The sequence below is a fragment of the Rhinatrema bivittatum genome, chromosome 1, assembly GCF_901001135.1.
Source record: "Rhinatrema bivittatum chromosome 1, aRhiBiv1.1, whole genome shotgun sequence".
In the NCBI taxonomy this organism is placed as follows: domain Eukaryota; kingdom Metazoa; phylum Chordata; class Amphibia; order Gymnophiona; family Rhinatrematidae; genus Rhinatrema; species Rhinatrema bivittatum.
This window is the reverse complement of record NC_042615.1, coordinates 370,161,092-370,176,726: the sequence shown is the minus strand read 5'-3', so window position 1 is coordinate 370,176,726 and position 15,635 is coordinate 370,161,092. Positions and strand designations below refer to the sequence as shown.

General features: G+C 44.7%; 1 protein-coding gene across 1 annotated transcript in view; it reads left to right on the top strand.

Annotated features, from left to right (window-relative positions):
• LOC115096270 (ATP-binding cassette sub-family A member 1-like) overlaps window positions 1-15,635 on the top strand; it is a 618,744-nt gene that overhangs the window by 29,011 nt on the left and 574,098 nt on the right. Inside the window, exon 4 of the mRNA XM_029610773.1 lies at window positions 6,586-6,762. Coding sequence (XP_029466633.1) covers window positions 6,586-6,762 — 177 coding nt within the window. The remainder of the gene's footprint in view (window positions 1-6,585; window positions 6,763-15,635) is intronic.

Here is a 15,635-nt window from a genome sequence, read left to right as displayed (position 1 = left end):
TCCCATAGACCAACTAGAAGGGAGACATGTTGGTAGCAGAATGCCTATGGCGGTTGTAGGAGAACTCTGTCCATGGCAATAAGGCTACCCAGTCATCTTGAAGGTGTCCCACAAAGGCACTGAGGAAGGCCTTTAAGGTCTAATTTGTGCGCTCTGCTTGGCCATTGCCTTGGGGGTGGAAAGCCATCGTAAAGTCTAGTTGGACCCCAAATTTCCTACATACAGCTCTCCAGTATTTCGCCATAAACTGCGGACCTCGGTCTGAGGCAACATGGAGAGGAAGAAGATGTGCTGGGTGAAAAGACTTGTGAGTTCAGGCACAGTTGGTAGCTTAGTGAGGGGCACAAAATGGGCCATCTTCGAAAATCTATCGACCGTGACCCATATCACGGTCAAAGGAGGTAAGTCCACTATGAAGTCAGTGGACAAATGGATCCATGGCTTGGTGGGAATGGGCAAAGGTTGGAGGAGCCCCCTGGGACGGCCTGTCAGGGGCTTCTGTTGAGCACAGGTGGCACAGGAACTGACATAAGTACGAACATCTCTTCTGGCCTAAGGCCACCAATAGTATTCGAACAACAGGTCCAAGGTTCGAGCTACTCCCGAATGACCTGCGGTCAGCGAGTCATGGGCCCATGACAGGACTTTCTTGTGCAGGTGAGCAGGTACCACCATCTTGCCCATAGGGACTACTTCTGATGCTGCAAGGAGGACTTTGGCTGGATCAAGAATATATTGAGGTGGATTTGGGTTGTCCTCTGTTTCCGCAGTGCTTGAGAGGGCATCCACCCGGATGTTCTTAGAAGCTGGTCTGTATCGAAGGACGAAGTTGAACCTGCAAAAAACCAGTGACTATCAAGCCTGTCGAGGATTAAGGCATTGAGCCCGGCACAGGAACTCCAGGTTCTTGTGGTCCGTGTACACAATCAAAGGATGTTGGGCCCCCTCCAGCCACTGGCACCATTCCTCAAATGCGAGTTTAATGGCCAATAACTCCTTGTCCCCTATGCTGTAATTCCTTTCAGTGGGCGAGAACTTCCAAGAGAAGTAGGAACATGGCTGGGATTTGCCTTTAGGAGATATTTGGGTCAGAACGGCTCCTACCGCAAGGTCAGATGCGTCTACCTCCACAATAAATTGGCACTGAGGATCTGGATGGTGGAGTCAGACCTCCTGAAGAAAGGCTTTCTTCAGCTCCTGGAAGGCACTTAGCACTGCCCAGGACCAGTTCTTAGCCTCCTCACCTTTCCTGGTAAGGCCCATCAGTGGAGCCACCATCCGGGAGGAATGGGGTATGAACTGGCAATAAAAGTTGGTGAAGCCAAGGAAGCATTGCAGTGCCTTGACCCCCACCAGCTGGGGCCAATCCCTGATGGTCATTACCTTCTCTGGATCCATGTGGAAGCCCGTGGAGGAGATGATATATCCAAGGAAGGGCAGAGATTCTTGTTCGAACTGACACTTCTCTAGCTTGGCGAAGAGACGATTGTCTCAAAGCTTCTACAGGACTCGTCGAACGTGTGTACAGTGTGTAGCCAGATCCTTAGATTAAATTAGTACATCATCAAGATATACTATAACAGATGTGTGCAACATGTCCCTTAGCACCTCATTCATAAGGTTTTGAAAGACCGCAGGGGCATTGTATAGGCCGAAGGGCCTGACCAGATACTCATAAGGTCCGTCTCTCGTGTTGAACGTGGTCTTCCATTCGTCACCTGGTTGTATCCTTACTAGGTTGTACGTGCCCTGGAGGTCCAGTTTGGTGAAGAGCTTAGCTCCTTGCAGGTGGTCTAGGAGCTCGGGAATCAAAGGTAAAGGGTACCTGTCATGTCGTGTGATGGCTTTGAGCCCACGGTAGTCAATACAGGGTCAGAGTGACCCATCCTTCTTTGCAACAAAGAAGAATCTGGCCCCGGCGGGGGAATTAGAAGGCCGAATGAAGCCCCGGTCCAAATTCTCCTGGATGTAAGAAGACATGGCATGAGTCTCAGGCAGCGACAAGGGGTACACCCGCCCCTTGGGAGGAGTGGTACCAGGAACCATGTTTATTGCACAATCGAAGGGCCGATGTTCCGGAAGAAGTTCGGCCTTCTCCTTCGAGAAGACATCCAAGTAATCCAGATATTGTGGTGGGAGTGCTACGGATGTGGTCAGAAGTGGCACATTGGGTCAAGGGATAGTCACCAGGCAAGAGTCAAAACAGGACGGGCTCCAAGATGCGATCTGAAGAGTATCCCAGTTGATAACTGGGGACTGCTTCTGAAGCCAGGGCAGGCCCAGGATAATAGGGTGAATGGATCTCTCCAAAATGAGAAACGAGATCTCCTCAGTATGTAGGAGACCAGTTCGTAGAATCAATGGCTTGGTACAGGCAGAGATGCTCCCGGGGAGAAGAGTGCCGTGGATCGAAGATACTTGGAGTGGAGAGTGTCAGGGTTGGACCACAAGCTGTAACTGTCAGGCGAGATCCACGAGAATGAAATTCCCTCCTGCTCCGGAGTCGACCAAAGCCAGTGTATCAAACGTACCCCCGGGGTAGATGAGGGTCATCGGTACGGTGCATGAGGAGTCGGTATTAGTATTAGGGATGTGAATCGTTTTTTGCCGATTTAAAAAAAATCGTCAGATAATTTTTAAATCGTCAAAAATCGTTAGAGTGTGCGATAAAATACAAATTCCCCCGATTTATCGTCAAAAATCGTTAAATCGGGCACAGGAATTATTTGGGGGGAGGGCGGGAAAACCGGCGCACCAAAACAACTCCTAAACCCACCCCGACCCTTTAAAACCAATCCCTTACCCTCCCGAGCTCCCCCAAAATGTTAAATTACCTGGTGGGGGGGGGTCCCGGCGCGATCTCCCGCTCTCGGGCCATCGGCGCCATTTTGGCTGCCACTAATATAAATGGCGCCGATGGCCTATTAAAAAAACCCCCCACCCGACCCTTTAAAACCAATCCCTTACCCACCCCCACCCTCCCCAAACCCCCCCCCCCCCCAAATGTTAAATTACCTGGTGGTCCAGTGGGGGGGGGGGGTGTCCCGGCGCGATCTCCCGCTCTCGGGCCAACGGCGCCATTGCCCGTTAAAAAAAAAAAACCAACCGACCCTTTAAACCGACCCCCTTAGCCTCCCCCACCCTCCCTACCCCCCCCCCCCCAACCCTTTTAAAATTACCTGGTGGTCCGGGGGGGGGCGAGGGGAGCGATCTCCCGTTCTCGGGCCATCGGCTGCCACTCATAAAGATGGCACCGATGGCCCTTTGCCCTTACCATGTGACAGGGTATCCGTGCCATTGGCTGGCCCCTGTCACATGGTAGGAGCACTGGATGGCCGGCGCCATCTTTAAAGATGGCGCCGGCCATCTTTACAATGGCCGCCGCCATCTTTAAAGATGACGCTGGCCATCCAGTGCTCCTACTATGTGACAGGGACCGGCCAATGGCATGGATACCCTGTCACATGGTAAGGGCAAAGGGCCATCGGCACCATTTTTTTTATAGCACAGCTGATGGCCTGGGAACAGGAGATCGCTCCCCGTGGCACCCCTGGACCACCAGGTATGTGTAAAAAGTTTTTTGGGGGGTCGGGAGAGTGGGGGAGGCAAAGGGTATAATTTTAAAGGGTCGGGGTGGGGTTTTTTTTATTGGCGCGGGCCTCACAAAAAAAAAAATTAGTGATGTGAATTGGAATCTGAACCGATCCCAATTCACATCTCTAACGATCAGATTTCCCCCCCCCCCCCCCCCAGCCGAACCCGATCATTAAAACGATCGGGCACCCGATTCACATCCCAAATTAGTATTACCTAGGGTCAGCTCCCCAATAATCCCTAGGTTCTGACGTTTCCTGGCCGCTCACCACATTGAGCTAGGAAGTGCCCCTTGTATCTGCAATATAAGCACAAACCTTGAGTGTGGCGATGTCTTCTCTCCTCCTGCGAGATCGGACCTCGTCCCAATTGCATGGGCTCAACCCCTTGGGTTCTGGGAGAGGCAGAGGAGGAGGGTACCGGTTGGGGAAATGTAGACCCTGAGTTACTGAGTCTGTGACCGGACTTCCCTTCATGAAAGCGGCGTTGGATTCGGTGGTCAACCCGCCCAGCCAGATCAATCAGGCTATTCAGGTGATCCGGAAGGTCCCTCGCAGCTAGCTCATCTTGAAGACGCAAAGACATGCCTTCTAAGAATATGCCGTGAAGGCTGTCTTCTCTCCAGTCTAGCTCGACGGCCAGGGTACGGAATTCTACCTCATTCTCGGCAAGGGGCCGAGTGCCTCAGCGTAGTTGGAGTAACTCGGCGGCGGCAGTGGGTCTGTGAGCAGGCTTGTCAAATACATGTCAGTAGGCCGAGACAAACTGTTCCAGGTCCCCAGAATGGGGTCGTTACACTCCCATAGCAGAGAGGCCCAGGCCAGGGGCTTCCCGTCTAGCAAAGAGATAATGTAACTGGTATTTATCAGAACCGTCGAAAACTGGGACAGCAGCAAGGTGAAATGGATGTAGCACTGGTTGAGGAATCTGCGGTACTGCTTCGCTTCCCCCAAGTACCGTGAAGGTGCCATCATTTGTGTGGGCATTGCTGGTCCAGAATCGGCTGCAGCAACTAGCGCAAGAGGTACGAGTAAAGGTGCTCCATCAATATGATTGGCCAGTCTCTCTACTGTCGCCATCAGGGCATCAAGGCATGTTTTGCTGTTGCTGTAGACGCTGGACAATTCTGGGGATGTCCTTTAAGCCCACCATGTCTGCTGGGTCCATGACCTTGCAAACTGTTGGATTCGTGGACCCTAGAGCCAACTAGGACAGAAGATGACACACTGGTGGGAAGACCCACAGTGGAAGTTGAAGCCAGGAGGTGGCACAGGCAGGAGACCAGGAGGATCTTCACCACTGGAGACCCGAGGTCCCCCCAGAAGGAGCCCATGAGGACCTGGGCTGCTTGGACTTACGAGCGGTCTCCTGTGGGCAGGTGTTGGAGGAGAAGAGTAGAGTTGGAGCCAGGAGGCCAACTGGATCTTCACCACTGGAAGCCCGTGGTCCCCCCAAGATGAGCTGGTGAGGACCTGAGCTGCTTGGACTAAGGCAAGGCCTCCTGGATGAAAGCTGAAGTCAGAAGCCTGTAGACGAAAGCTGAGTCAGAAGCCAGAGAATGAAAGACGAAGTCAGAAGCCAGTGGACGAAAGCTGAAGTCAGAAGCCAGGAACAGCAACTAGCAACTCTAAGAAGAGTGAACCTCGTTGCAAGGCAAGGCATAGGACAAGTTGCAGGGTTTTAAATACTCTGGGAGCGTCTGACATCATTTTGGGCTGTCCTCTGTTTTCCCGTGCTGGTCCCTTTAAGTTCTGAGCCCCTGCGCGTGCGCACGCGCACCTAGGGAGTGGGGCCAGTCACAGAGGATCGGCGGCATCTCCCTCAAGGAGGGAGCACCACGGCAGGAGCCAGGCCAGCCCGTGCCGGTCAGAGAGATGTCCTAGTGGCCCAGTCCGACCCCAAGGTAGGTGGAGGGACCGGGGCACAGGCTGGGACCGTAACACCCTCTGCCTTTATATTGCCCTGAGGGACCACCCTTTTTTCCCTTGTTTCCCTGGGACACCACCAATGAAAGAGCAGAAGCCAATGTATCTTTCCCTCCTGCAAACTTCAAAAATCCCTACCTAGTATCTGTCTTTTCCCCCTCACAACCATGCTCCTGCTGTTTTGGTGATCTGATCTGCCACACCTGATTGCGTATGGTTACAAGGTGGTAGGAGTATTTTTAAGGAAGATGCAGCTTAAACAACCAGTCAATATCCTGGTGCAGCCTGCTGTACAGATGAAGTTATGTATCAGATAGGTGTGGGGGGTGGGAGATTTTGAGGAAGTCATGGTGGAATTGAATCTGTCATTCATGACTGCTTCCTTGGCTAGCAGTTCTACACTTCCTTGATTGACTGTACTAGCGAAAAAGGATGAAATTGCATGGCTTCTCATAGCACTGTGTGTTCTTATCTGCAAAATCTGTAATTATTGCTCATAAAGTACACTATTCCTCAAAATGTGTAAAAAAAAATAATATAGAGTAACAAATCACATTACAACCAAGCATTCCCTGAACAAGTATGAATATTTTTTTTTGGTTTGAGAAAAAATGCATGATTGGTTTTTATTCTAAACCTCCTTGAACCCCACTAGGTGGTATATATATTATTTTAAATAAATAAATAAATAAATAGATAGATAGATAAATATCTTCTGATATTTAGTTTTTAGTTAAATCATTTTTCAGAAATGAAATCAAAGTAAATTATGTTTAATAATTTTAATTTCCGCTTACATAATGGTATACACAAAAAGAATGAAACATCACTGAATATTTGCAATTAAAGTCCCGGATATAGAGCTGGTGTAGTTGCTTCCAATTGTACTGTTCCCCATTGTAATTCCCTATGCTATAATGCTTGCTTATACTATTCAATTTTCTTGTGCTCTGAAAAATAGGCTACTTGAGAAGTTTTAGTACATGCTATGTTACATAAAGATGTCATGTTTAGACTGAATGAAATGGAGTGTAATCTAAGCATGTATCTCTCTTGTTTATGATAGGTTGTGGGCTCCCGGAGCGAGAGCTGATGCTAATAAAGACCTGAGGTATGTGTGGGGTGGTTTTGCCTATATCCAGGACATGTTGGATCACGGTATCATTCGATTACATTCAAACAAGTCCGATCTGCTTGGTGTCTTTGCACAACAAATGCCTTACCCCTGCTATGTTGATGATGTGTAAGTAGAGACCCTATTTCTTATAAATAAATAAAAAACAAGTTAAAATAGAATTTGTATCTGGAATTTTTGTTTGCAGAATCTAACATAAAAATATTATGATAGATACTCAAATCATGTGTCACATTATCTACCAGGAATTCTGAATCTGTGCAACCTTTGATTTGGTAATTGTATTAATGTCATTAAACAGTGGTTGACAATAATAGGTAGTCAGGGGCTGTTTTTGGGATGGGCGAGTTGGGCAATCACCCAAAGTGCCATCAGCTGAGGCGGCACTCTGAGTATTATAGGGACAAAGGAGGAGAAGTCCAGCATGGCCATGATGGATCTCATCTGACCATGATGAAAAGATATACCTGGTCTGGCAGCAGGAATGAAGGAGGAGAGGCCCAGAGTGGTTGCAGTGGATTCCATCCTGCCGCTGCCTAAGAAAGGATCAGAGGAGCGCCAAAAGTTGAAGGGGGTGCTTTTCACCCAGGGTACCAATTACCCTAAATCCAGCTTTGTAGGTAATAAACCCATTGGCCTATGTATTATCTATTCACCATTGTCTGTAAATCGTAGTAATGGTTACCCCAACCATTATGGAGTCAGTTTTCAAAGAATATAGATGACTAACTTAGCAAGTTAGGAACCTAAATTGATCCCTTTGAAAGGTGACTAAGCTGAGCTTCTAAATTTAGGAGTCTATTTTTACTAGGCATCTAAATTGAGATGCCAAAAAATCGGTGGCTATGGAGTAGAATTAGGACAGGGGAAATAAAGTTAGGTGATTAGCTCTAATTTTCAGCACTAAGCACCTAAAGTAAGCACCTAAATCTAGGCAATTGGATTGCAGGCCTATATATAGGGCCTATATTTTAGGCTCCTAAATTCAAGAATATTTTTAACTGAAAATTTAAATACCTAAATTCAACTGAATATTCTCCTAAATTTAGACACCTAAAATTTGGAAATCTAAGTGAAGCTCTGGACATTTTTTGAAAACGTGATCACTATGTTATTATGCTAATTGGTATGCAGTGAAGGATAACTAGCTATTTAGTTATTCACAGCCTATGTACTAAAAGTTTGGTATGTGGCATTTTCCCTGCAGATTAAGTTGGAAAAAGTTGCCACATGAAGGATGGTATTACCTGCAGGTTGTTACATATATAAAAGGGAGAAGCAGACAGGAAGTCTTCATTTACAAATGTGTTTGCTTCTTTTAGTGTTCTGTTTTCTCCTCTTCCTTGGTCCCCTTCTCTTATTTCCAAAGTTATCTACTACTTTCTTCTAGCAGCATTCTCTATAAGTAGTTTTACTCACTAGGTTGTTATACGTATGGGGTGGTGTTTCTCTGATTAGTTTGCTCCTCTTGCTTGGGCAGATTACTGCTCATTTTTCACTTGTGGCCTATACATATTGGGTGGATTTTAAAACCCCTGCACGCGCCAGCGCACCTATTTTGCATAGGCCGCTGGCGCACGTAAAGCCCCGGGACTCGCGTAAGTCCTGGGGCTTTTGAAACAGGGAGGGAGGGGGCGTGTCCGGGGGCGTTCCTGAAACGACGCGGTGTTTCGGGGGCGTGGTGCGGCGTTTCGGGGGCAGGCCCGGGGGCGTGGCGTGGGCCCGGGGGCGTGGCCGAGGCCTCTGGACCACGCCCCCCGGACCGGAGGACGGAGCGGGGCTTCCGGCGATGCGCGCAAGCTAAGGGGTCATTTTTAAAGGGTCGGGTAGGTTTTTTTTTTTTTATCGGGCCATCGGCGCCATCTTTGAGTGGCAGCCAAAATGGCGCCGATGGTCCGAGAGCAGGAGATCGGTCCCCGCGCCCCCACTGAACCACCAGGAGCACTAGCTGGCCGGCGCCATCTTTAAAGATGGTGGCCGCCATCATAAAGATGGGCGCCACCATCTTTAAAGATGGCCACCGCCATCATAAAGATGGGCACCACCATCTTTAAAGATGGCCACCGCCATCGTAAAGATGGCCGCTACTATCTTTAAAGATGGTGCCGGCCATCCAGTGCTCCTACCATGTGACAGGGGCCGGCCAATGGCACGGATACCCTGTCATATGGTAAGGGCAAAGGGCCATCAGCGCCATCTTTATGAGTGGCAGCCAATGGCCCGAGAACGGGAGATCACTCCCGGGACCACCACTAGACCACCAGCTAATTCTAAAATATTTTGGGGGGCTCGGGAGGGTGGGGGAAGCTAAGGGGTCATTTTTAAAGGGTCGGGTGGGTTTGTTTTTTTTATCGGGCCATCGGCACCATTTTTGAGTGGCAGCCAAAATGGCGCCGATGGCCCGAGAGCAGGAGATAGGTCCCCGTGCCCCCACTGGACCACAGGTACTCGTAAAAAGTTTTGGGGAGGTTCGGGAGGGTGGGGGAAGGTAAGGGGTCAATTGTAAAGGGTTGGGCCTCATTAAAAAAAAATTAACGATGTGAATCGGAACCAATTCCGATTCACATCACCACCGATCAGATTTGTTTCTCCCTCTAGCCGAACCTGATCGTTAAGACGATCGGGTACACGATTCACATCCCTATGCAATAGCGCTGGTGGATCTGTTGGAGGACACTCCAGTTGTGGTTGCTGTAGTGTTTGTCATTTAGTGCTTGCTACTTTTCAGCAATCTGTTACAAATAAGATTTGTAATTTGGGTTTCAAAACCACCTGTACTTCTACCCAGGTTATACCTATATGTCATCTTGTGCCCATGCTGAATGATGTATGTAGGCAAGACTAAGCTGTCTTTAAAAACATGCATTGTGGAACATTGGAGTGCCATCTGATCTAAGTGAATGGAAGCTCCTTTAAGTCCATATTGGTTAGAATTTAACCATAGTATTAATGACATTGGTGTTTTTGCATTACGTCAGCTCATTCATTCTTATGTGAGTAATGTGGATCGCCATCTATTAAGATGTGAACAAAGATCGATTTTTGAGTTGGTTTCTTTGAGCCCTGCTGTTCTGAACAGTCAGGTTGACTGGGCTGTGTCTCTTTGATTTGTTTACATTAGCATGATTGACTTTCGGTTTAGTAAACTTGTCTGATTGATTTGTATGTTTGACAAATGCAGTGAGTGGATGTGCAGGTAGTGCAGACTTTGTTTTAAATTAGATTGAGTTTTTTATGGTTGGGCATACACTGGCTGCTTGCCATAGCGTGTGTATCTTGTTTGATAAGAGAGTATTAACCACCTTTGAGGCATGTTTATGCGCTTGGTTTCTTCTAATTGCAATGTTTTTTATTGTTTCTATATTTAGGAGCCATTGTCTTGTTATTGTAACTTCACCCCGGGGTGCCTATCCTGCACGGGTGAAGCCATAAAACATAAGAACATAAGAAAATGCCATACTGGGTCAGACCAAGGGTCCATCAAGCCCAGCATCCTGTTTCCAACAGTGGCCAATCCAGGCCATAAGAACCTCGCAAGTACCCAAAAACTAAGTCTATTCCATGTTACCATTGCTAATGGCAGTGGCTATTCTCTAAGTGAACTTAATAGCAGGTAATGGACTTCTTCTCCAAGAACTTATCCAATCCTTTTTTAAACACAGCTATACTAACTGCACTAACCACATCCTCTGGCAACAAATTCCAGAGTTTAATTGTGCGTTGAGTAAAAAAGAACTTTCTCCGATTAGTTTTAAATGTGCCCCATGCTAACCTCATGGAGTGCCCCCAAGTCTTTCTACTATCTGAAAGAGTAAATAACTGATTCACATCTACCCTTTCTAGACCTCTTATGATTTTAAACATCTCTATCATATCCCCCCCTCAGCCGTCTCTTCTCCAAGCTGAAAAGTCCTAACCTCTTTAGTCTTTCCTCATAGGGGAGCTGTTCCATTCCCCTTATCATTTTGGTAGCCCTTCTCTGTACCTTCTCCATCGCAATTATATCTTTTTTGAGATGTGGCGACCAGAATTGTACACAGTATTCAAGCTGTGGTCTCACCATGGAGTGATACAGAGGCATTATGACATTTTCCGTTTTATTCACCATTCCTTTCTAATAATTCCCACATTCTGTTTGATTTTTTTTTTACTGCTGCAGCACACTGTACTGACGATTTCAATGTGTTATCCACTATGATGCCTAGATCTCTTTCTTGGTTTTTTAGCACCTAATAAGGAACCCAACATTGCGTAATTATAGCATGGGTTATTTTTCCCTATATGCATCACCTTGAACTTATCCACATTAAATTTCATCTGCCATTTGGATGCCCAATTTTCCAGTCTCACAAGATCTTCCTGCAATTTATCACAATCTGCTTGTGATTTAACTACTCTGAACAATTTTGTGTCATATATTGAAAAGCACAGGTCCAAGTACAGATCCCTGAGGCACTCCTCTGTTTACCCTTTTCCATTGAGAAAATTGACCATTTACTCCTACTCTCTGTTTCCTGTCTTTTAACCAGTTTGTAATCCACAAAAGGACATCGCCACCTATCCCATGACTTTTTACTTTTCCTAGAAGCCTCTCATGAGGAACTTTGTGAAACGCCTTCTGAAAATCCAAGTACACTACATCTACCGGTTCACCTTTATCCACATGTTTATTAACTCCTTCAAAAAAGTGAAGCAGATTTGTGAGGCAAGACTTGCCCTGGGTAAAGAATTTGTTTCTCTTGTGGAGCTGGAACCACTCACTGGCTAGCTCTTACACAATCTCTCTTACTTCCAGGGCCAGATCCTTTGTAGGTGGGGAAGAAGAAACACTTCCAAAGCCCTTTGTGACAGGGGTTGACCTTTTCACACATTCCCTTTTCCTTTGTGTTCCCTTGGGGAGAGGGCACTTGTCCTCAAAGTGGGTGCAATGAGTGTAAAAGAAATACTTAGGAGTCACTGTAGTAGTGTCTAAAATTAAAGTCTTTACTGTTCAAACAATGGTGATGAATGGCACAATAATTCAAACTGCAGCACCACAGAATTCTCTTGTTTTCTTTTCTTACTGTCTATTCCCTCTATCTGCACAGGACACATTTATCATGGCCAGGGAAATAGCTACTTACTTGCATTAGATGAAGTGGAGATTCCAGGCGATCAGGGTCTCTTTATGCTGGTAAAAAAAACAACCCTTCTATTCTGTTAAAAATGGTAAAAATCTATGGCACAGAGAGTAAATCTTCTCTCTCTTTCCCCAGGGTGGTAAAATACTGGATGGGTATCCACAGTGACCTTTGATTTTCCTTGCTCACGGTTAGCAGAACTTCAGGATCTCCTTGTTCTTACACAGTCTCTTTATTTCCTCTTTCTGAATCCCTGATGGGAGGAATCCCCTTGAAGCAAGCAGCTCTCTTTGCTTCAAACAGGTAGGAAGAGCAGCTAAAACGTCCTCCAGGATCTTGAACTCATTTATCCCCAACTGAATTTAACACCAGAGTTACTCCCCACAAAAGGTCACCACCACTTCAGGGGCAAGGCTTCCCTATCCTTGATATCTCAGATAGGGACACAGGATCCCCCATATCCTGGGTTCATGAAAGGCCCTTTTGTCCAGTATGGCTCCTACCACTTAAAATCTTAAAACCCACAAAGTAAACCCAGAGGGAAAATCCTAATCATCCAGCGAATGGACTGGAAAAGGAAACCCCCCCTCCTTACACTGGTCAGGATCATCAAGCAGGGTCTGGATCCTCTGATTGGGCCTGAAAAAACAACTAAGAAAAGAATCCTCTGTACCTCCTAACTCTCATCAAATCTAAATGGTCTGCTCCTCGAGCTCTGTGTAGGGAGGTGCTCTATAGACTCTCAGGGGAATGACTATTCCAGACCCCTCAAAGGGAGGGGCTGCATTTGAATGATAACCTCACCCTCACACTAACTGCTCGCTCAGAAGCTGAACTAAAAGATCACCCAGGTCTTAATGGTGATGTAACCGAAGGGTCCGTCACATTATGCTCTGTATTTTGTGTTTTCTAGTGAAACCTCATTGGGTCCCACCTGATGCCTGTTTAAGAGTTTGAGAGATGTGATTATGAAAAGCATGCTTGTAATTTCTGAGACTCTGAAACTGTCTTAAAGGAGTGATGACCTGTACTATATTAGTCTATCCCGTTTCTCGAGTTCATTTGATGTGGGAAAATGTATCTTCATGTGTGGTCATTCCTACTGAATTCTGCACTAACACAGACGATTATGGAGCATCATTTGTCAGGAAGATTTTGAGAAAAATTGTGAGATTTGCCCTTGAAGAAGCTGCTAGTTCCTTTGGAACTTTAACCCTTGTATTTCTAAGAGTATTTTCCTGGAATTTGACCCTTTATAAATTGAAGAACACTTACCAAGCACTATACATACATCTGGATGTTTCAGTGTTTGAATGCTGAGATCTCTATCTTTTGGATGTTTTGGTACTTTGAAGTTCTTTCATGTTTATTTACTGAGTTTTTTTATTTTAATTTGTTTTTCTTTTTGTTTGTATGTCTGTCTTTGGTTTGTAAGTTTGTTGTGGGCCCTAACTGGCTGATTTTTGATATTATATATGCTTATTGATATTTAGGTGGTTAAAGCAATGTATTTTGAAATAATTTTGTAAGATTAATTATTTGACAAATAAAGTGTTTTTGTTTATTTTAATTAATGTAGGGTAACTCCCTTGGCAATTTGATATTATTTAAAAGCACGGTTTTAACCAAATATATTTGTTTTCTGTTAGTACTTGCTGTTAATTCAATTTCTATCTAAATATCACTAGTGATTATGAAAAGAAAGGGGAAGTCAAAGGGCTGGATTTTTTAAGTTCGCAGAACTTAGAAAATCCGGTGCATATTAAAAGTTTTAACCGGCATCGCGCCAAATAACTACACCATAAAAGGTGTAGTTATTTGGCGCGAAATAGGCAGCGAAAAGGCTCCTTACCTTTTCGCTGTCTGCCCTGTGCTTGCACAATCGGCCCTGGTGACACCCCGACGACTCCTCTTCCGGGGCCGACTCCGCCCCGATGTAGGTAGCGCAGGCTATCGCACACTTGTGCTGGTAGCGCAAGCCTGCAATAGCCTTAGAAAATAAGACCCGAAGTTAGAAAAGTCAGTTATAGGATAAAAATGTTAATTATATATAAACAGACATTTTATAAGGCTCCAACTTCAAATACATTTTTCCATGGTTTCCAGATGCCAACATTTAAAGTACTATTCCAGTATAAGTTGTTATAGGATTTTATTTGTAACATACATTTTTTTTTGAGGCTGTAACAAGGCAAGATAATGTAAATTTACTGATAATTTACAGCTTGCCATTCCATTCACTATCAGCTGTCAGGAGGAACAAATGCATGCTGTTTCCATCTCAGTTTGCAAATCATATTCACAGGCCTTGATTGGCTGCATTTTCCACACCAGTGCAATTTGTTCACGCATTTGTGACAGCCATTCCCTTGGAACTCTCACATCTGTCAAATTTCACACTGTACATTACCCCATGGGGGAAGCAGATGTTGAGCAGTTGTGAATGAAACATTTGTTTCTCCCTTGATCTTGCAGCAGTTCTGCACAACATGACTGTTATCTGCTCAAGTTAAATTATAAACACACAGCTGATGGTAGTATTGTGGATTAGTTTAAAAGCATTTGAGCAACAGTGTATTGCAACTAAAGAATTTAGTTGAATAAGTAAACTTATAATGAATATATTGCTTAGCTCTTAGTGGTAATATTCACGATATACTTTAGCTGTCACTATTGTGGTAAATTTATGATGTCAAGTACTGGGAAACTACTATTCTCAATTATGTCTGATTTGGTCTGAGGAATTTTTCATCATTCCTTCAATTATGCGATGATTGTTCAAATAAAGAATAAGCCTGATAGCATTGAGATATTTGCAACTTACATTACCAAATGAATTGTATTGGGGTATAAGGATGTGCTGTCATTTCTTTCATTTTATTTAATGCACATTAAGTTTTATTTAGCTCACATTAAATATTAGTGCATATTAAAAGTTTTAACCTACACTAAATGATTTGAGCATGTCCTATAACCGTTTTAATGTGTTTAACATACTTTAATGTGCCTTAAAATTATTTTTAGTATGTGTTAAACATGGTGTGCACTAAAACAAAATGACATAAAACTAAACGAAAGAAAAATAGCAAAAAAGGAAAATGAAGAATAGAAATCGAGATTATAACTGAACATCCCTAGTTTTTTAGTAATAAAGGGGGCAATTTTCAAAGGGATTTCTGCAGGTAAACTGTTATTAACATGTAGAAAGTTCCCCTTTAAAATTGCCCTCCTTTGCTTTGCAGGGAAAAGGGGTAGAGCAGGGACAAAACTGCTGAAATATGCATCAGGATTTAATTTTGTGTGTGTGTTTAACCCCATATATTTTACAAATAAGAGATCCTTAAGACATGGACTGGACAGCATATTTATAAAGGGAAAGTCCATGTAGAATTTCCCTTTAAAAATCGTTTTGCAAGCCTGATGGTACTAAGCACCTGAGTACCTGCACTCTCCCCTTACTTTCTAAAAATTGGCCTCCATTTGTTTAAGCCACAATAACTAATACAGACATGCAAAGGAAAAAAAAAATCATTTTGGTTTGTTCATTTTTTTTGTGGTGCATCTCCACATATTTCATTATTTTAAAATTTAAAAAATTGATATATATATATTTTTTTTTTTATTTTTTATTTTTTTTTTTTGCTTTATTCATTCATATATTTACCATCAAATTCAATGGTGGAAGCACTGCAGCCTACTCTGGGCTCCAAAATTTGGGATTTCTCAATTCTAATGAAACTTGTGGGAAGGTTTCAACAGAAGAGGAAAAGTACTGAAACTAAGGCAAAGTGGCACCAAAAGTGGTGTGAATAGCCTGTTATGGAGCGTGGATCTTTGGGCCAAGGAGAAGTTGGTACCACC